At 42.1% G+C, this 22,806-nt stretch overlaps 2 protein-coding genes across 3 annotated transcripts in view; both read left to right on the top strand.

Moving 5' to 3' along the window:
• The first annotated feature begins 233 nt into the window (after positions 1–233).
• poldip2 (polymerase (DNA-directed), delta interacting protein 2) lies at positions 234–12,339 on the top strand. 2 transcript variants are annotated; one of them, XM_084559414.1, is made up of 11 exons: positions 234–615; positions 5,808–5,889; positions 6,165–6,262; positions 6,352–6,451; positions 7,559–7,634; positions 7,816–7,923; positions 8,332–8,468; positions 8,656–8,682; positions 8,779–8,904; positions 9,831–9,910; positions 10,072–12,339. In XM_084559414.1, the coding sequence occupies exons 1-11, from the start codon at positions 428–430 to the stop codon at positions 10,184–10,186; spliced, it is 1,137 nt and encodes a 378-aa protein (XP_084415540.1). In that variant the 5' UTR covers positions 234–427; the 3' UTR covers positions 10,187–12,339. The 2 variants fall into 2 exon arrangements, with proteins under 2 accessions (XP_084415540.1, XP_084415541.1); XM_084559415.1 differs by having other exon boundaries at positions 235–615; positions 5,814–5,889.
• Positions 12,340–13,185: 846 nt separating this feature from the next.
• The window catches only part of lrrc75a (leucine rich repeat containing 75A), a 56,061-nt gene continuing 46,440 nt past the window's right edge, over positions 13,186–22,806 (top strand). Inside the window, exon 1 of the mRNA XM_084559089.1 lies at positions 13,186–14,370. Within this exon, the coding sequence (XP_084415215.1) occupies positions 14,122–14,370 (249 nt within the window). The 5' untranslated portion in view covers positions 13,186–14,121. The remainder of the gene's footprint in view (positions 14,371–22,806) is intronic.

Raw genomic sequence — 22,806 nt, 5'->3', positions numbered from 1 at the left:
AGTTATAATGTTTATAAAATATTAGCGTTTATTCTATAAGCTTACATTAATCTTTTTGTGCTATATTCAATTTAAACGTCACTCTCTGCATTACACGTGAGCACATTTGGTGCCTTCACGATCTCTCCATAAACTCTCAGACTAACACTCACATATATCTTGAAGTGTGTGTTGAGAAATTGGCGCTATTACTCCGGTACGATAAAGAACAAAAATCATAAAACATTCAATATTTGTAGGATTTAAATAAAGGTGCATTAGTCTGTTAACAGTGAGGAGTAAGAAGTAGTGGGGATATCTACATTTAGGTATTTCATAAACAGTTGGTTCTCTTTGTTACTACCCTACAACCGTTCCCTGAACGCAGCATTAGTACCCAGCTGTACATGCGTGTGTGAGAACACGCGAGCCTAGAAGGACGGGAAAGATGGCGGCTTGTGCGTTACGTCGAGGCTTGCTAAGCACTGTCAGTAAATACAACAAGAAACACGCGCACAGACTACTGAGTGTCGCCGACACCAGCAGCAGCTTCGAGGCGTACAGACCGCCGCCGCTGCCATGCCGAGCCTGCGGAGTGACCGGCGGGTTTCAGCAGAGGAGGTTCATGTCGTCACGGTAAGAGACGCAGCCAGTGTCCTCCCCTGGCAAAGCTAGCATGCTAAAGACTTTAGCTAAGTCGGAGCTGTTTAAGAAGGCAACGCAAGTTACAGACACACGCCACGTTGCGGTTTGCTGGACATTTGTCGCGAAATGGTGCATTCGTCCCGAGCTTGGTTTGTCAATGTGAGCTGACACTTATTAGAAACGATAAAAGTGGAGTCGTCCTCTGCTGTGCATTAGCTAGCAAGGTAACTAGCCAGCATGGGTTGAGTAACTACTGTCAACGTCTGCTGAATAAAACTATTACATGTTAGGTCTCACAGTTTAAGTCTATTATTATTATTATTTAAGGAACTGACAAGTTTACCATTAGTTGCACAAACACACTCTTATTGTCTTATCTATTTTTGCACACATGTTGTAAAGGTTTAACCGGCACAAAAATGGGTTGCATAATGAAAATAATTTCTCCATTGTGCAACACCAGACCTCTGTATTTAGCATCCACTGATCATACACGTTACCTGCACATAAATTGTAGCCCAAACTAAGCAAACATAACGTGTCTGTCACAATAGTATTTATAGAAATTATGTATATAAAGAACTGTCTGTATGTTTATTACGTTGAAGTATCACATCTGGAACTGTGTTCTGTTCAACACTGCTGTCCTTACATGTGTTTAGTTGCTGCGTAGTCATTGGCTTAAGCTTACAGCATCAACTCATTAACATCATTTAAACACACCTGCTGCCTCTCACTAACTCGCAGCTTAGTCCCTACAAAAAGAAGCCTGTGGGAGCTTTAATTGTTGTTTTGCGCATAAATCTAGTCTGTTTTTGGCTAATTCAGTGTATGAGATTTTGGGGAAACATTCGTTAATACACAGGTTTGGATGCTACAATCCCTTGTGCCAGTATCCCAGGCAAAACACATTTAGAGGCCCTGTCCAACTTAGAAACTCTAACAAACCTACCGTCATGAGATATGACGATTAAACCTACAATATTAATTAAGTAAATGCTGCTGGCTTGTATGCCCTGCCCAGCAGCTAAACAAGCAAAGACATATCGCTACCAACCAACATGAAGACATCAGATACCTGGCTTAGTCAACAGCAGTAGGTATCTGACGTCTTCATGTGGGTTGATGAATCTAGATATTTCCTCACATTGATTCTATAATCAAGTAATGTTCCCCGAGGGGAGAACTGAAGTGGTTCTGTTGGTCTCTAGCCACTTGACACTATTGACAAAGCCACTTATTTTACCTTGCAGAACACAGAAGCTGATTGTTTGTCTCTCTTTGTGACGCATTCAAATACCAGAAGGCACACAAACAGTGTTGTGCTTGGTAAAATTACTGTTGGAAGCCAGATGAACTTTCCCTGCCCAACACCATTTTTGTGGTTGAAAGTTGGCCTGGAATCTGTCCGTTGGGAACTGGCGAAGATCTGCCGGGCCAATCAAATCGTTTGTGCGCCCTTTATGTGGTAATGGACAAATGAGGAATGGTGATGTACACATCATTTGAGCATCATGGAGTTTAATTTGGGCTTTTATCAAAACTTGTTTCTGTCTGTACTTGTGTTTTTGTGAAAAGTCTTCAGTCGCTGCCCAGGTACTATTCCTCCTCAAAGCACAATCCAAATACCTGGCTGTGTTTTCACCCTGCCTGTTACATTGAGGATGTCGAGAGGTGACTTGTGTGTATTCGGTACAGCCAGGTATCCCAGAAGTGCTGCTGTTTCAGTTCCACATGACCATCCTGTGTTATCCTGTGTTGTCCAGAGTCTGTCAAGTCCTAACTAAAAAGTACACGAGTCCCAAGTTCATGTACTTGGTATTGATAAGCTCCCTTTGTTTACAAAGTGGCTCTGATTGATTGTAGGGGTATTGATTTGCATTCACAGGTTATTTTTTCTGTATCGCTTCAAACTCGTCTCAAATCCAAATGACGTGTTAGACTCGTATTCTACACTACACCAGGCTAGTTTGGAAACGGTGTCTGGTCGCTTTGAAGATAGAATAGATAGATTTAATAGCCATACATCCAGATGTTATCAATTTTTAAGTTAAACTCAAATATCATCACACTGCAATGATAAATTCTGATTTACTGTAATGATATTAAAATTCGAATTAAAAAACGCAAAGTGGAAAGTGCAGTCTGTCTAAAACATAGTTGTTTTACTTCATCATATTTATCACTGACTCCTCCACTCTTCCCAGGTATTCTCTGTAGTCAATATTTAATCTGTTAACACTTGTTGTCCATCTAGTTTTGACTGGTGACTACATGAAACTCTCCTCGCAAACCATGACCAATCAGTGTGGACATTCGGTCAGAGCTTATAGAGTTAGCGCTGTCATTAGTGACATAAGGTGGTAATTTTATCTCTTCATACTATTCTGTTGTAGTAATGACGCTCAGGCTGTAGCTCTAAAGAGGCAAAGTTTTTGTTGTGGCAGTGCAGCAATGCACAGTATGCCTGCTAAATCCCTAGCTTTTTTATTTATTTATTTTTGCTTGCTGTTCACACCCACACCAGTGACTTGCTGTGGAATAAAAGGAAGTTGATCCAGTACAGAAATAAAGAGTGTTTCTTTAGCAGAATTTATTGGAGCAACCGGAGAAAGGTGCTTGCAGAGAAAGTGTGTGTGCACATTAAAAGTACAGGTGGGTGAGTACACCCACACTGGTTGTTTTACAGAAGCAGTGATTCTGTGCCATCTTGCATCTCCCAAGTTTTCGTTATGTAACCATTTAATTGTGTAATCCTATTTCTCCTGCCCTGCTGCTTTTCTTGCCAGCTTTACAGCAATTTGTTAACCACACAGTGGTATAGCAAGCTGCCTTCATTCCCCGAGGAGAGAAGGAAGAGAGTTGAGTGAAATGGATAGTTGCTTTACTGGCAAGATGAGTTGTTGACCAGGGGTAGCGGTTGGCTGAGGCAGGTTCCAGAGTTTGCTGTGGGTTGGCTAAATTTAGATCAGTGATTATCTCTGGCCTGTGTATTGACATTTCTCAGATTGTTGCAGAGGTAGAAACTGAACAGACTAGAGCTGCTAAGGCCATGTTGCTCTGGTCTGTGAGGTTATTGGTACATTCATTCAGTTCAGTGTAAATTATTGACATCTATAAAGTGTTTTCTATATATCCTGGAAGATGACCCGACGGCTCCGCCCACAACATTTTTGCGGTGGAGTGTGGTGTCGCTCAGCTGGGATCTGATTATGCCCCACCGAAGATCTGCCGATCCAGTCAAATAGTTTGGGCGGGCTTTATGCGGCCATGGACAGAAGAGTAGTCTTGCATGTTATCTGAGCACCGTTGAATTTGTTTACAACAAAATGGCTCTGATTGGTTGTAGGACCATCCAATTGCATGGGGAGGCTAGCGACAATTTATTCACAAACGAACAGCACTTGGTGTTGAGTATTTATATAAAAATGGACTTTGTGTCTGACAGAAGGAAATAAAACTGAGGGAACAGGAGCAATTTTAAATGACTCTCATGGGTTTGGTTCATTAGTTGCAAGGCTTCCCTTTATTAAAACCTAAATGTATTTATTAGTGATGCTCAAAGTACTGTATAGAAGGAACAATATAGATGCCCACAAAGGACACACTTGTGAAAACTTGTCATTGGAGATAGTTGACAGCAGTTATCTGCCACATTATCAGGGCAGCGAATAAGAAATAAGAAATTTTATCAAGATTAAAATCATGTGAGAAAATTTGCCATGCAGGATTGTCTAGTAGTCTGAAATTGATCGGCGGTTTGTTGTTAACCATGTGTATGCATCCACTAATGGTCTTAATTACAGGGTCCCATGAAGGTTTATGGTGTGGCAGATTGTTTTTAATGTTGGATCCCACACTCCAGCACATATTTAGGCAGAAAGAGGCTCAGCTGCCTGTCCCTGTTGGTGGTCATAACATGTCAACCAACCCTACAAATAAATGCTCCAGTAAAGGTAGCGAAGAAGACGACACTGTGAAACACCGATGTAAATAACATCAAGTGGAACGATTCAATGCTGATGTGCAAATGTTTTCTTAGAAAGGAAATGCATTCAACACAAAATGCTTTTTTCCCTCCACAGGAAGCTTTAATTATAGACTTTTGTATCTTAACTGGTAGTACTGAAAAGACATTCACAGTACTGCTCTGTTGTTTGAGTGATTTACCAAGCAAGAACACCACACAACTCCTTTGATTCTACTTTCTCCAATATGAAGATTTGTACTGTTGACAAAATATGCAGATTGCTTCATTTTTAGGTCTGACAAAGGCAGTTTCTTTTTTACTACTCTGACATTTTATCAACAAAGCTTTTAACTGAGTAAAAAATCAGCACATTCATTGTGGAAATGGTAATTAGTTGCGTGCTTACTAACTAACGTTAACGTGGCTTAATGAATTGACTGTAGTAGTAATATTTCTGTACAAGCAGGAGGCTCAAACGGTCGCCTATCTGCTGGTAACATCTGACTTACAGCTCTAAATGCAGTCGAGTATAAAATGTTCCTGACCTTAACTAGAGGTATTTGTTCTGAACGTAAATGTTCTGTTTTATAATCATATTTCTCGTAGTATAATCAGGTTACCTTGTGATTATTCTTGTGCAATACGCGCATATAAATAATAACCTGAAACCAACCTACTATGTAATATTAAATCCCCCCCCCCGTCCATATATCCACCTCATTAATCCCTGCTCTTCATCTCTGTCGTGAAGATTAGCTTTGCAGGAAGCCCAGAAGTATGCATGTTATTTATTTGAAGTGACCAGCTGTTGTTGTCAGTGGTAATATGCACTGTAAGTCTGTTTGTGTGTCTGTGTGTGTGTGTGTGTGTTTTGTTGCGCGGCTGAAGACGAGGACATGGAGATTAGGTCCAGCGGTATTTCTGTGTATTGACATCTGACAAGTGGAGGTGTTTTATTCAATCGTGTCAAAATTGAGATTGAGATTAGGACTGAGGAGATGAGAGGCTGAGCGGTGGCAGCGTCAAACCTGAATGTAAATTTATATAGGAGGGAAAATACTGTGGGATTTCCTGTTGAGGCTCCTCAGGAGGCTTATGTGCTGTTTGTATTGGTCCATGTCTGATGTTTTGATGCCATTCCCCATGTTCTGCATGCCGTAAACAGACCCGCAAACGGTCTCCAGTGTGTAATTGGGTTGCCTGTATTTGGCAGGAACAGGCCTGAGGGGAAGATTTTGGAGACTGTGGGGGTATTTGAAGCTGTGAAGCAGCACGGCAAATATGAAACAGGACAGGTAAGACTTCACACTCATACCAAAACACACACAGTGAATCTTTAGGTCAGTTTTAAACCTACATTATTGACTATTGATGTAGTTCAGAGTATTTTTACCGTCTGAACTGTTTTGAACTTGTGATAAATCTCTAACTTAGTATTGTTGTTATAGCACATTGGTGTGATCTTGTCAAGTAACTATAATCCCATCTAACCTATGCTGTATTAAACATCCTACATGTATAATCTCATGGAGACTTATCTGTGTTCTCACTGTTGTTGTGCTCTCCTCAGCTGTTTCTCCACAGCGTGTTTGGCTACAGAGGCATTGTCTTGTTTCCTTGGCACGCCCGGCTCTATGACCGAGACATCACCCCTCCCATGTCTGACAGGTAAACCTCAAAGTCTCGCAGACGTTGACAAAATGTCCTCCTCTGCTGTTTATGGGGTGGTTTTGAATTTGTCGTGTTTCTTCTTTCAGCAAACCTGAGCCCCCGGGAGCCCACGGCTCCAAGGAGGTGAAGGGAAAGACTCACACCTACTACCAAGTCCTCATCGACACCAGGGACTGCCCTCACATAGTAAGCTATGATTTTAGGACTGGTACTTTACTATGAACACCGTTTTTGACAATAAGAGATTTTTTTTTATTTTTTTTTAACTTTCTGCTATCAGTTGGTATATTAAATGTGTATTTTTAAAGTACAGTTTGTCTTGTGGGTAGAATGAGAAAGCCACTGAATCATTGCTTTCTAACACTAGTTTGGAGTCTGGAACGATGTGGCAGCGTAATCATAGTGAAGATCCTCCCTAGATTAGCGTGGTTCCTGCTGCTTGGCGAATTCAAAATTACAGAAAAGGCCAAACGGCATCATCAGATGTGTGGGAATTCTATTCAACAGAGACCTGATACAATGGATGCTTTGCAAAAAAAAAAACGGCCTACCGCAGCAAGATGGCCGCTATCTGAGACCATCTCAAGAGAAAATATCCATGGTTTTCTCAGTTCCAAATCCAAATGTGATCATTTCGGCTATTATGGAGGACAACTGTTAAACTGATGTCTGTTCCTGATTGGTCAACATCATAATACTGTTACACGCCTGCAGCAGTTAGTGCTTGAATGCCATTCATCCATTTAATTTATTCTTTGAACATTCAGAACCATCTACTATTGTTGATGCATGATGTTGCACAGATGCAGTGTGTTGTGGATGAGTTCAAACTAAGAGCTTTATTGTCATCATACAGCAGTCCAACCAATATCTGAACAGTGCCAAAGACCTGTTTTTTTAGTGAGAAGGAACCAGCTCACTTGTCACTCAACTCATTTCTTTTGACACATGATCCTCCATCTGCAGAGCACTTGTTGTTTTTCTTCACAAACCATGTGCAGCCATCCATACTGTGTGTATTATGTCATTATTCGTGCTTACTAAAATCCATTCAGTCAAGTACACAGTTGAATTCCCTCCCAGTTTTCTACACACACATAAACAGACCTGTTGGACAGCTGCTGCCTAAGAGTGTGTGTGTGACTGGTATTTACACTTGGTCGTGTTTAAACAGAGTGCATTGAGTGGAACTTTGACAGGATGACATCCACCACCACCGTGGTACAAACTTAGTTGTTCATGAGCATCTGAGTCTCCAGGCGTGTGACTGTTGGTTTCTAATGTGTTCGACAGTCTCAGAGGTCCCAGACGGAGGCAGTGACGTTTCTGGCCAACCATGATGACAGCAGAGCGCTGTATGCCATCCCAGGTATGCAGCCATATAGAAAACAGCCATATGACGAAAAGCCAAACAAAAAACGGTTACCATGCTGCTGCGAGCACGGCATTCCTCCTTAGTCGCATTACACTCGAGTCTATAGCTTGTATGTAGTAAAAGTCTTCTAATTTGATATCATTGTAATTTTGAGTGTCTGTGTTTCTTCCTTGAGGTCTGGACTATGTGAGCCATGAAGACATCCTGCCGTATAACTCTACAGAGCAGGTCCCCATCCAGCATGAACTGTTCGAGCGCTTCCTCTTGTACAACCCTGCAAAATGTAAACGGCCGTCTGCAGTCTCCACTTCAGCATCATTCTTCACACAGGGCCTTTATAATTCACTAGACACCACCAATTTAGAATAAGTCAACTAACCATGAACATATGTGTATTCTTTCATTAATGACATATAGTCAAAACTTTTTTCTTGCAAGTTAGTACATTGTAGATCTACCATGCAGTTCATCTGCATGCAGTTAGGGTTTGGGAATTTCTGTATCTCCATGTAACGATCAAATTAACCATGTTAGTATATGTAGGCACATACAATAATTTGTTCTCTGCATTTAACCCATCAAAGAGCAGCCTGCATTAGGTTCAAATGTTCAAAGGTTCCAACATGTTTGACTGTTCAGAGAAAAACCTGTATTTGTCAGTAAATATTTGTGTTTCTCTTGGGCCCCATAGCTCCTCCGTTCACGTCCAGAGACACCTTGAAGGCATGGCAGGAGAAGAACCACCCCTGGTTGGAGCTCTCGGATGTCCACAGGGAGACCACAGAGAACATCAGAGTCACTGTCATCCCCTTCTACATGGGAATGAGGGTACATGGCTCTTAAAAAAATATTGCTTTTGTTTGTTCTTTGAGTCACAGCCGGTGTACATAGTATAGGTGGTGTGTGGATGTGCCCAAGAAGACATGTGCTTTCAGTCTTTTTCTGTTTAGTCTGTAAACATAACTGCTCGTTTTAGTCTATTTAAAATCTAATGGCTGTAACTTCTTTTTCTCAGGAGGCCCAGAACTCCCATGTTTATTGGGTGAGTAGCATGTTTTTCATCGTGTCAACTAAAGTGTGGAGATAAGCACATCTAATGGCAAGGAGTAACATCTTTGTGTGTGTTTTCCTCCTGCAGTGGCGCTACTGTATCCGTTTGGAGAATATGGGCAACGAGGTGGTTCAGCTGAGAGAGAGGCACTGGAGGATCTTCAGCCTGTCAGGAACCCTGGAGACGGTCCGAGGACGAGGCGTCGTAGGCAGGGTTAGCATGCAAACAAGCACACACACGCACATGTAACATCCAGAAAGAGTAGTCGCATCATGTCATACAACAAGATGAAGTTTACCTGAGCTGCTATAGCATGACCACATAAAAACATCTCATTCCCTATACACTCTTCACAATAAAGCATCATACTAGTTCGCTAGTGTTGATGTGACCTAATATTAGCATGAAATGTGGTTTGTGTTGGTAGCAGCTTAACACAACTCTAATATGGCTGAAAGTGAATAGTAAAATATTACTAGTATCAGTAGAAACAGGAAGACCAGAGTGAATTGTACCACAGTGATGAGGCAGCAGGATCACACCTGAAACCATCTTGCCGATCTTAAAGCCTCCTGCTTTTGGCTGAACAACAATGATTCGATCAGTCAGCACTCTGAGGAACTACTAGGTGTGAGAATAGCAAGACACAATCGTTTGTTTGAAAGTGGCCACGGTGTAAGCCTTTTATCTGCACATTACATCCTTATCCTTACAAAGACGCCAACTACATCTCCAGCTCCATGTGATTAGGTTAGTTAATCTGATTGTGTGTTTAGACTTGATAGACAATCACCTGCCAAGTTTCCAAGGACTACTACAGATTACAGAGTTTCAGGTAGAAGCTCTAGAGTTAGTGAGAGCTGAACAGAGGGGAGGAGCAGAGGCCTCTCCCTTGTCTCTATGTAGATGTCAAAGAAAACACTACATTTACCTTTTTTCCTCCTTTTTATAAATTATATTCCTCAATCATCTAAAATAATCTGACTCCAATTCAGATGTGGTTTTAACATAACTGGTGTTGCAGCAAATGCCAGTCACCAACACAAAGAACGCATCGGTATGAATATTGGGTTCAGTGTCTCACATTTGAAGAACAGTTTGTGTAAATTTGAATCACTATCTGTGTGTGTGTGTCACAGGAGCCAGTGTTATCTAAAGAGCAACCAGCCTTCCAGTACAGCAGCCATGTGTCTCTACAAGCCCCCAGTGGTCATATGTGGTGAGTCTGTTACACACATCTGAACATATGATGCATCCATAGTACGTGTTGTAAATGGTTACGTTTTTGACCTAGTGGATTTGGTGAACATGTCAAAGCTCTCACTGTTGTGCTGTTTTAACATCATGTTCACTCACTCGGTCTTGTTATATGTGTTTAAGGGGGACGTTTCGAATTGAAAGGACTGACGGCTCGCACTTCGATGTTCGCATTCCTCCTTTCTCCCTGGAAAGCAACAAAGATGACAAAGCGCCCCCTGCTGGCTACACGTTTTAAGTGTCTCTTCCCTCCTGCGAGGTCCCAGACACGCTGTCAGCCCTGGTTGTGCCTGGGTTATCTAGATGTGTCCTTTCCCTGTAACATTGCAGCCTTCAGAAAGAGACTAGCGTCAGTCAGGTTAAGCAAAGGAAAAACATTGCAGTTTCTAGATGATCTAAATGACGGCCCTCCTTTCCCTTTTTCTGTCAGAGTGTACCCAACAGCAGTATGTCACTGATTCAGTCATATAGGGTGGAAAATGTGCAGACCTGTATGTCTTCGTGTTGTGTTTGAAGAGACGAGCACAAGCTAGAGGAAGAGAACTGGGTAGGAAGGGGGTTATTAATGCAGCCAAGCTGAGGTTGACTGGTTCTGACAAGCAATAGCTGAAATATTGACCATGTTGTTTTTTATAGAGGGAGTATTTACTGCGGCACTCTGGGTTCACAAAAAGAGCAGCAACTCCTGCTGGGCGTCATACTGAGGCCTTAGTTGGACCTTTCTAGTCAACCAGTAAGACATCACTTGAACTAGATCCTAAAACTCCTTTAATTCTGTTCTTTTCTTGGGTTCACGTCTGGGTTCATGATTTCACTTTTATTACTTTTTCCTGGATCCATTTCTCCTGTCATGGATTTTAAGAATAAAACTACTCGGCCCCTGTTGAGTTATGTAGGACCTCTGTGAGCCACGTAAGAGAGGGAGGGTGCGTTGAATTCTGGGCTGATTACATAAGCCTCGATGATTTACTATTTCACAACAATGAAGCACAGTGAATGATGCTAAACAACAGAAAACAACTCTTCAGTGTCTACATGAAACCAAAATATCCATTACCAATATAAAACACTTTTTATAGACTGCCAGATCACTTGTACTTGTTAATGTCAGTACTGAGTTTCGGTATCTTTTGCCAGCAGTCACTTCCTGTCTTCTACATCAATGCACTCTCTAATTTTATCCCTGTTCCTTACTGTCAGGCTGCAGTCATTATAATATGTCCACTTCAGAACATTAGTGATGTGTTTTTAAGACCTAAATGACCTGCGGTTGAGATGCATTCCCACAGCATGAGAATGCCACCAACAGGCTAAATGCTGCATTTACATCCTGTGGGAGGAATGGCAGAGACCGTAAGAATCCAATGCTTGCATCTCAAAGCAGTGGTATGATTACAAATGATTGTCTATACATTGACAGTGAAATCCTATAATTATTAAATACGATTATATTGAATTAATTACATGGAATGACTATCAAATATAGTAGAATATGAGCTTTCCAGGAAATACTGATTGGATATTAGCATGAGGTAATGACAAAATAGAGGACAGGATATGACCTGAATGCAGCATTATAGTTTTAGTATGCAGTGTCGGCTTTGGCTTTCCTTCAGTGCCCACCGGTTTCTAAGAAGTCTCCCTCATCAGTGTCCTTTGCATCCCTGTGCCACATTCTTTTATTTCTTCTGTCACCAGCCAGGCTGTCCTCTGATTTGTATTCAGTGTGAGTTTCTTTGTATCCTTTCAGTAGTTTTTACTTAAAACCTGACAGCTTTCTCCTCATATAATTCTTATCACGAAAAAGCAAAACTAAATATGGATGGATGGATATATGAATTTTTTTGGAGATCTAATTTCTCTTTGGCATTTCAATATTGATTGACCTGTGCATGAATCGCATCCACTGTGATTCATTGATGTGAACTAAAACAAGTCAGCAGGCTTAATACTTTTTGCAAGCAGTGAACTGTACACAGCCAAAGTGAATGCTTCTCCTGCTGGAGGCCAGGGACGGGTCTTGGCTGTCTCTGAATAACAAAAGCTGCTCACAATAAAGAAATGAAACCAAGCAGTTGGCAGCCAGTGTTATGACAGTACGGTGGAGGAACGTGTGTGAAATGTCTGCTGCAGTCGTTTTACTAAAAAACAGAATGAAGTCTTCATCTTTTAGACACATGTTGAATGTCTTCAGCTAAGACTAACTCTGGAAATTAAAGTTATGAGCCAACTTGTAAGCCCAACATTTCTCTCATGAAACGAGGGAAGACATGATCATTTTTGTTTTGATAAGTGATTTGAAGCAACTACGATGGTTGAAATACTACTGTAAATAGAGATGTAATTAAAGGCAAAACGAATAAATATACCTTTTGAAAAAATACACCCTAAGATTTCTGGTGAGCTTGTGTTTTCTGTGTGAAGCTGTCAGTCTCACAGGTGTGGTCTGCACGTGGAGGCAAGAAGATCAATGCATGCAGTCAGATTATGGAGTTCATCTTAATATAATACCTCACCGGGATTAACACAGATCCAAACTACATTTATTATTGCATGCATTCCGATAATTAGACTCGAGCAGTTTAACCACACGACCATGTAAACATGCATGAGTGATTTTCCTACAAATGCCACCAGATGTCAGTATAGTCCTTGGCTCTGGTTGCACACAGCTCAGTAACGTGAGCACTGCTACTGCATTGAGTACCGATCAATTTGAGCTGTTTCCGTGATATCTCCTTTATGAAACTGTCTTAGTTCATATCCATTACGTCACCTTTATATATGTACACCTAAAAATCAAGTAAAACATCCGCATGTAGCCTACTTTAAAACTGTACCCAAGCCTTTTAAATAATCAGATATAATAGAAAATATAACGTATTTTTTGTTGTTGTTTGGTTTCTTTTTATGCAAAAGGCCAAACTCGGACGAGAAATGTACAAAACAACTCTAAAGATAATTAAAAACATATTATTTTGCTCGTTCCGGTTCAACTTCTACTACTTCGGCTGAAATCTGCTAAATTATAATGACTTGAAGGATTATTTTTATTATAAGGATTATTTAATTGGCCCGCTGTTTAGGTATGATATATCTTGGCAAAATAAATACACACACAGTGTATTAAACGTCTGCATTTTTAATGGACTCTGGCATAAAGCCCACACTAGCAAAATAAAAAATAAAATAAAAAAGCAAACTTGGCGGTGCTCGCGCTCTCCCAGCCCTTCCCTGCCTCTCTCCATCACCGAGGGAGGAGGACTTGTGCTCACGTGCACTCGCTGCGCGCGCCCATTCAGTTGAACAGAGGGTGCAATACATAATTCAGTCCCAGGAAGGGGACACCCGCCTCACTCTCTTCCCCTCCTGTCAAGCCCCCGGAGCTGCAGCCGCCACACAGCCCGCGGACCGAGACGCCGACGCGGCCGCTTCCTGCTCCCGAGCGGATGGAGAATCGGGCTCTGAGGAGGGCGAGTGCCGCGTTTGTTGTTGCGGGTAGTGCATGACTTCCAGCGGACGAGGAAGGACGGGGCAGAGCGAGGAACAGACAGTGATCTGCTGGAGACGTAAACATTGCCATGCCCTGCTGCATGCAGCACCTCCTCCGACCCGCTGCCTGCTCCTCCTCCGGTCCAGGACAGACGGCTCTGGCTTAGAGGACGACAGCAGGAGAACGAGAAGGTAACGCTGCTGTGGAGGCGAAAAAATTTGGAGACGTGGTGAAGTTGTGTTCGGGATAGGAGGCTGCCGCGGGCCAAGGTCCTCTCTGTCCTGTTCGTGCAGCATCCTGACTTTGCTGTGTTCGTGCTGTGCGGCCATGCTTCAGGCAGCATCCTACGACCTGTTCCCTACTTGAGCTTCACTCTATGGGATTAAGAAGTTTGCAGCTGCAGGAAACTACTCCAGCTCCTTGTGAATATTTTTCATTATTGTTTTCTACTCCGGGAACATTCACACTCTTTTTGAAACTGTGTGATAATGATGTAGTTTGGATTGGGGCTCACTTTACTTCGCATTTCAGACCCAGACTGAGCACACTTTCCAAAGATGTGATCAGCTGCTGACATTTTAATGAGTAAAAGTAGCTCAAACATTAATCACAGCTGCCCCTGCATGAGTGCACAGTGGGACCGTTCTCGTTATTATCACAGTTCACATTAAGGCAGCACCATGGGTGCCAAGCAGACCAAAGGCCAGGAGCCCGGAGGAGCCAGTCCTCAGCACAGCTGGAAGCGGACGCCCACCAAAGAGAGGGGTGACATCTTGGCTTCCCTCATGCTGAAGTCGGGGGACCGACTGAGCCGTGGTGGGACGCCGCCGCCCTACCAGCGCCGCATCGGCATGATCCAGGAGATGATGCTGATGGCCAAGCAGGGAAAGCAGGATGAGGCCACAGAGATGCTGAAGACGCTCCGACAGGTAGCTGGGTCAGTGTGTTTGTGTGTGAGTGAGTGTGGCGGAGTGAGTAAAGCCTCCAGGAGTCACAACACCCCTGGTGCCTGCTTGCTTTTGTTACTTCCTCTCTTCTTCCCTTTCATCCTGTTTATGCCTAAGCTGATGTCAGCACTGTTGCTGTAACAGAGGCCAGGCTCAGTCTGACTGTTGACACACTGACTGAAGTGAATCGGGGATTGACTGCCTGCTGATGAATTGACCTCGTCCTAGCCTGAATGGCTGAACACCGACTAGACTTCTTGTGCTCAGTCCAGCTTAGCTGCACGGACACGGTGTGGAGACCGCTATGATTTATAGCCTCTGTCTGTCTTTCAAGACATTTGGCTTTTTGCTGCTGTTGCTACAGACAGAAGGAGAAGCCTAACAACAGACTGTAGAATCGGCCGTGGTTAGAAACAAAAGGAGAGCAGGAGAGTGAAAATGTCACCAGTTGAGGTGACATTAGAGGATGGAGAGGAAAGATGAAAAGTGATTCTGTATGTCTGTGAAAAGAAGGAAACAAGGTCCTTCTCCATAGACCGCATGGCACAGAATCCATACGCTGCCCCTGCAGACAGTTTATGCCCCTATGACTCCTCATACTTATATACATATAGCTTATTTTTGTTTGGCCTTTGGAGACTTCCACTAGCTCCTTTGTGTTACTAAATACCTGTTAGTTTCATTTGCAGTGTTAACCCCTGAATCGATGACGAACTGTGAAGCAAAACAAAGACACAGCCGACCTGTCCACACCATCATTAGGGGATTGCCATCTCTGTTGTTGCTTGATTAAGCTACAATATCCCAGAGGAGGAGAATCAGACTTTCCAGATTGAAAGTGAAGGAACAACAACGCAGCAGGGCAGTTAAGGTCCTCGCCAGTAAGCAGCCACTCCGTTTACCAGCGCAAAAGACACTGAGGCTAAAAAATGCCAAGTTTGGGCTTCATATAGCTTTGTAAAAATACACCAGAAATCATTTTGAAATAAGAATTTTTAGATTTTTTATTTGAGCTCTGGGGAATTGCGATAGTTGCCAGACATTTGTGAAAATAATTGTTAGTTGCAGCCACTGTAAAAAATGCAGTTGTTCTTTTTAGCCAGCTGTGATTGTATTCGTCATGTGAGGTGTTTGTATGTCTTGTTCAAATAAACGTAGACCAGTTTTAACCTGCAACATGAACCACAGGGTCACGACATGTCACAATGTGTGCGGCATACATCGTGTAAAGATGTACTTAGCTTAGCTTAGCACACATGCTGGAAACAGCTAGCCTAGCATTGTCTAAATTCTACCATCAACTACCATCTCAAGCTCACACATGAACACTCTCTAAATGTTCCTGAAAAGTACCACGGAAGAGACTAAGGGGTAAGATATTGTGGAACTATCACAAGTCTGTGGAAGCAATGGCAACATTAGTTTTAAGTAAAATCAAATCAAAACCCTGTGAATCAGAATCAGTTTGATTCAGGAAATCAGTAGCGATCACAGCACTACTTATGACCAACAACTAGTGACACAGCCAAACATCTAGAGTGGGACAAGAAAGGATATAGAAAGTCCCAAAATTTTGCTTGTGCCGTGGTGCCTTTAAGTTTTACACACTTTTTTCGCAGATGATAATGACTGATCAAAGACAGTCGTGTAATGCCGGAAAAAGATATTTTTTGGGGGGAGGTGTTTGAAGTACCTACTTTCTGAGTCGTCAGTTCATTGGACCTCTGTCAGGTTCTAGATACACTACAGCTACTGTAAGGTTTGTGATAAAAAATCTACAATGTATAATCTATTTGTCACCTTTTTTCGTCTTGTTATTAATCAACTTGTATACCATTTACAAAGTTCACGGACATCAGGGCATCCATTATTCTGATCAGACCGATGGCTTTATACCACCAACCACTTCTGCACTCTAATGTTATCAAGTAAAAAGGAGATGGCTCAGCTCTGATCCATGGGTCAAGCTAACCCTGACCTCTGAAGGATTTTTCCTTGCCGTTGTTTGCGGCACTGAGGATTAGAGGAAAAGAAACGTCCACCAGCGTGATGCACTCAACAACTGGGTCAAAGTTAACAACATGGAGAGACAATGGCATATTCGAGATTGAGTTTCCAGGATGTCACCGGCACGGAGGCCGCAGAAGGCTGGAAGACGAACCGAGGGGGATTAACAAAAAAACAACACGTGTTCCACATTTGCATTAACACGTTGTGGATAATAACAAGTCTTCATGTCGGGTCATGAGGCGAGATAATAACTTTTGGTTTCATATTCTGGAGGGCTCGTTCTCTAGTTGATGAGTACGCGGTGGACAGACGCACAATGAATTTGATAAAAACAATTACTGCAGATAAAGAGAACGGAGGGAGAGAGAGAACGTCGTGAGTGCAGCAGACACTGATATGGACAAAGAGAAGTGGTGAGTGAGTGATTACAGAGACATTAAGCATTTGGAGGAAAAAGAAGAGAAAAGAACACATACAGGAGAGAGGGGAAGAGAAAAAAGGGGAGAAATTAGAAGAGAGAGCATGCTTGTGAAAGATGGGAGAGTCACTCGTCGCTGGTTACCAGGTTCTCCACGTTTCCTGGAAACCATGGCGATGGCCGGAGAGCTCGCATTAAACAGACATTGATTCATTAAGCAGGATCTCTGTTAAGAGCTAATGGGGAGGGCACCTTCTCAATCACCGCCCGTCAATTAACTGGAAACTAATGCTATCATCTCTTCACCGCTTCCCCTCGGGCTGCTTCAGTGCTTAACCATAACCAGCGGTGTCAGAGGAAACCTCCACTGGCTCCAAATTTATCCTGTGTGGTTTCCTCCGGGATCTCCAGTCAGCTGCTTGTGATTTATGACTCGTCCTCTGATATGTGACCGGGGTTTCGTTAGAGATAGTGAGAGGCTGTTGTGTTGTGGTTGCCTTTAATAATAATTTAAGAGCAAAGCTGCTCATCTCTTAAGATGCCGATGGTGTTCATTTTGAATTAACTTTGTTTCGGTTCATTTTGGAAACATTTTCAAATTCATTGAGGTTAAGGCATTATGATTTCTGATTTCCTGTTTTACCTCCGTCCTATAGGCCTAAAAGACGACAATGTTCTGAGGATGTTTTAGTGTTAAATGCACATCCATCTTTTTCTTTTTTGGCACTTAAAGAACGACGTCTCCCGATGGTGCTGTTTGATTGACTGATTCATATTTGTGGTGTGAGTGAGTGCTGGCTGCATCATCACCAGCTATATTAAGTTCTTTCAAGTGGCATTTTTATACTCCTTCACACTACGAGCGACAATGTTATAAAATGGCCAAGTGTGGCCAGCTACACTGAAGGATTGGCACCAGGATGTTGTTAGTGGGGGCCTTTGAGTCCTATGTGTTGAGGGGTGGGGCCTCTGTGGCTCATTCCACGGATACTTGATCAGTTTGGGATCTAGTGAATTTGGAGGCCAGGTCAACACCTTGTGCTGTTCTCCGTGTTTTTTTTTTAGTTGTTCCTAAACTGTTTTTCTGTGTGTGTGTTTGTGTCAGGCTGCATCCTGCTGGGGATGGCTGCTGCCATCAAGGAGTGTCATTGCTATGGGGTGGGGGTGCCTGGTCTGGTCTAGGTGGGTGCTACATGTCTAAGTAACATCCACAAGAATGCCAGGTCCAAAAGTTTCCCAGCAGAACATTTAATTATCACAAGATGGTCAATTGGTTGACTCTTCACACTGAAAATAATTGAGGATGGCTCAGATTTAGGTCAGTTTGTAGCTTCATATCGACGGCTTCCATTGATAAAAAAAAAACAAACAAACATATAAATACTTACTCAATCCATTTATCCGCTTGCTGGCGTAAGTCTATAGATTTACAGATGTATGCACATATAGGCACAACACTTGACATCACTCAAAGTTGGGAATGACAAAAAACACAAAAATGTAAAATCATATTTGGAAATGATCATATTTCTATAAAAAAGTGTCACTTTTATATATATATATATATATATATGTTTAACAAGGATTCAAAAAGCAGATTTTTCTAAACATGATGGGACACAAATCCTAAATGTCAAAGCTCCCATCCAATTTATTTAGTGATTGAAAAAGAGCTAGAGTCAGAGGATAATTAGCCTAACTGAAGAAATTATAATAATGGCACTACTTCCCCTACAACCAAAGTACACGGAGGAGGAAAAAGGAAGACCCCAGGAACACTTGAAGTACATGGACAACAACAATTTAATTAGACCTACGGGTTTCTGCTCCTGGCCTTCATCTGGTCATGGAAAAACACACTGTGAACAACATTTTAAATAATGTATGTATAAGTAATTTTAAATTAAAATAAATAATTAAATATGAGTCAATGGGGCACCTGCAAAGCGGTCTTGGTCATGTGGCATCAGGTCAAACGTCCACAAACATCTAGATACATGCTGTGTTGGGCTGAGTATATTGTCATGTGGTTTCATTGTAGCTAGCAAAAGAGAGGAAGGTTCAGTAAAGGTCAATGGTAAAAATGGCATCTATAAACAATAATTTAAAAAAAACTGTCAAAAGAAGGCCCATAAAACACGCAAAGGTGAAAATAAATAAAAACTATATAGAAACATGAAATTTAAAATATCCTATATATGCATGTATAAGACTGCACCATCTGAAACACTGCAAAACCACCAAGTAAATGTTGAAAAGTCCTCATTTACTGTCCCTGGAAATAAGCTTTTAAAAGTGAAAATCCAAAATTCTTCTCTTTTTCCTGATAGAACAGAGATTATTACCTCTTTGGCTGCACTAAATAGCTTCTATGCCAGTCAAGAATAAATATAAGATGTGGGGTTGCTCATGGTTTATGCACCGTTTGCTCTTGGAACAGTGAAATGTATTTTGGGATATCTAGCCGTCCCAAGTCCTCACAGTTTATCTCCTGACGCATACCCCATATAACTGGCGGGCTGAGAACACATCCGGCGATTTGGACTGTACTTGGTCAGATGCATACTTTGAACCGGAAGAGTACTTGGACAGCGGCCGATGACGTTTCAAGTCCACAAGAGCAGACGAGAATGCATATTGATTGTTGCCCTACGTATGCAGCTGTCCTTATTCAACCATGATCGGCCTCAGCCTTCACCCCTGCTTCATCCCGAGAAGACGTCTAATCAGTCAGAATAATTGGCAGCCCCTCTGTGTCGGTGTGGGGCTGCTAAACGAAGCTGAAAATCATGAAAGAACATAAAGTTTCTCTTTAAACTTGACGCCCTGGAGCAATTTCTCTCCTCATACCTTCAAAAAATCAAATAAAAATATATTATTACTGCTTAATTTTATGATCAAAGAGCCTGCATCATAATATCAGAGGTCGGTCAAGCATGATTTTTAATGAAGGTCAATATCCGCTTCATAAATGGGTCCTCCTGCCCTTATTTCCTTTTATTTACCAAAGGGTCCACACTTGAGCCTTTTTGTTTGTTTTATATGTCTGTCTCCAGCTCCATCTTTGTTCGCATTTGGCTGAGTTCAGGCCACTGCTTTGATGCTGACCGGCTCTAATTAGCGTGGGTGATGCTTTCTAATGAAAGAAAAGCCCACACTGTTTTTCAGGTAGCATAAATTGCCGTGTGTGTTTGTGTGCGTCCACACACACACACCAACCTATCAGAACTCAAGGAAGTATTTTTATATTGTCACTGTCATGTTTATTTCATGAGTGGCCACTGTTAATAATGCACCTCAATTCTGGGAGGTGAATTTATTCAGACCCTACAAAAATTGATTTCACTATTTAGAAAAACAAAAACATTGCAGATCTTCTCCCCATAGACGCGCAATGACGACAATGTCACAGCTCTGTTTTGCATATGTTAATTGAAAGTTTCATAAATCTTACCATGTTTGGGTTGAGATTAGAGCGAGCTGGGAGATTAGTTTCCATTCAGAGTCGATCTATTTGCATCGTGCCTCAAATCCCTATCGCGGCATGAAGAAGACACTGTGTGCACCTCTGACACACACACACTCACAGGGAAATGATCTCTCATTCTTTTAGAACCAATTACATTTTTTTTACGGCAAGAAAATTAATTGAAAAATTTCCAGATGTTGTCTTTTATGCCTATTCATTGTTCCTCCCAGCCGGTTCCGGTGATACCTCAGCAATGTCTTGAGAGAATATCTGCAAATTTGGCACAAACGTGCACTTGAACTGAACGGTGAATTGTTTGGAACCTTGGCTGTCAAATGTTACCGTGATGTCACATAACACACGCCTCACGTCCATCTCACTCTTTAAGCGTGATGTATCAGAAACTTCCTAGGACGGCATTTCATTACGTCCGTCCTGGACTTCCTGGAAGGGTAAACCGATTAGAATCTGGTTGTCAAGGTTACTGTTAAGTCACATTATGTCTAAATTATCCAAAAACCAAGCCAACAGCAACAGGACTTGTACGGTTTCTTGAAGATGCATCATCCAAGTAGCTTCTTCTGTTCAAAGAGACTGATGGGGAGCTTTTGGAAACTCACATGACAAGTGTCTGTAACAACCAGATACTCACCTGTAGATGGAGGATCCTGTTTTCTGTCCCCAATGAATAATACTATAGCTACCTATTTGTTGCCATGATGCCATAATGGGGGTGAAACTTCCCTGGTTGTTAACAGACCCTATCCAGGTGAGTTTCTGGTGAGCACCATCCACAGATGTTCCTATTTAACCCCCAACCCCTCACCACCAGTGGATAAGAACTCTGCAAGTCCAGAGAAACTCTCTTGTTTCAGCTTTGTTTTTTGAAAATGCAATGAACTGGATGACCGAAAACCTTCGCAGACACTTTTATATTGTACACGGCTAAGGCATACTGTAGCCATGCAGCTCAAGGTAAAACCACAACATTAGTTTTTTACTCTTTGTTTCATGTGCAGATTAAACCATTTTGAGAAATACACCACTTTTCATCATGCTCAACAACCACAAACGTTGTGTCTGAACGCTCGTTCTAGCTTCTCATTAAAATGTGAGCAAATAAGCAAATATCAGTAAGTGTATTTCTCAAAATCTGCCTTGACCCAAGTTATTGAAAAAAATGTATGGTAGACTAGATATGAGGCGTAAAGTTATCTGACAATTGATCAAAACCCGACACCTTTATCAGTTAAAGCGGTTTTTGGGGAGGTGGAAATGCTGTTCTTAGGCATCTGAACTCAAATCAATACGACTGTTCATTCATTCATTCATTTTCCGTAACTGCTTGCCCTCTAGATGGTCGCGAGGGGGCTGGGGCCTATCCCAGCTTTCACTGGGCCGAGAGGCGGGGTACACCCAGGACAGATCGCCAGTCTATCACAGGGCTATGACAGTTAAGTGTTTGACTGGGCTCACCCTATGTGGCATCAGACGACTGATCACCTCATGTTTCCTCACACCTGCACACACTGCAGAGCATGGAGTTAATAACGTATCAGTAGTCTGCATTTATAATCCAAACGCTGTTAAAAGACTGAAAAACCAAACTGGCCAATTATTTTCATGCTTCTATCACAGCTGTTTCAGTGACTGAATTGTCCCCAGTAAGGGTTTGTAGCATCACTGGGCGCTTCGTGAATACACGAGCAGATATAATTCATGACGACCGATTGTGTGATCTCAATTGGAAACCGCGTGAGTGTGTGTATCCTGGCCACCAGCAGCACATATCATAACATGCACCTGTTGATGAAATAATAACAGGTTTCTCTCACCTGCTGTGTTGCTATAAATGTCACTCTCATCTGACAGTACGGCAGCTGATTAACATGTGTGCCCGTGTCACTCAGTCAAAATTGCCGTCAGTTATTTGCTGCCCCTCCTACGCAGAACAATAGGCAGCATGGAAACCTCAGTGAGTCATAGCTTTCTGTTAGAGACCAAGCCCCTCTCTCTCTCCCTCTCCCCCTCTCTCTCCGAACATGATCGGTCCTGTTGCTACTCAACTGGCAATATATTGTCTGCAAAACAATCACAAGTAAAAAAAAAAATAGATAAAAGAAATCTGTGCAGAAAGTCTTTCATGCACGCTATCATTTGCAGCAAAAAATAATGTTGCAGCGAAGCCATTACTTATTATGTATATGGGGCAGACAGTACATACTGTCTGAGGTAACATCCCGTGGCAAGGATGTATACTACAACTGACTGTGTGTGGGGGACTGTGACAGAAATCACTGCTCCGTTCACTAATTTACAAAAAGTACACACTCGAAACACTTTGCTCAGAAATACGCAGTATATTCTGTTTCCAAACGCAGAGCTACTTTTATTGTTGCACTATGGAAATTTTGAGCCTTTGTTTTAGTAGGAGTTTATCATTTACCCAAGCAGTGATCATAAGCTAAGGGGTTTCCCCACACCCAACTGAAAGTGTAGAAAATACTTGAAGACCTGGATG

Source organism: Chelon labrosus (genome assembly GCF_963514085.1).
Source record: "Chelon labrosus genome assembly, chromosome: 13".
Taxonomy (NCBI): domain Eukaryota; kingdom Metazoa; phylum Chordata; class Actinopteri; order Mugiliformes; family Mugilidae; genus Chelon; species Chelon labrosus.
Note: the sequence above shows the minus strand (reverse complement) of the source record. Positions and strands in the feature narration are given on the sequence as shown.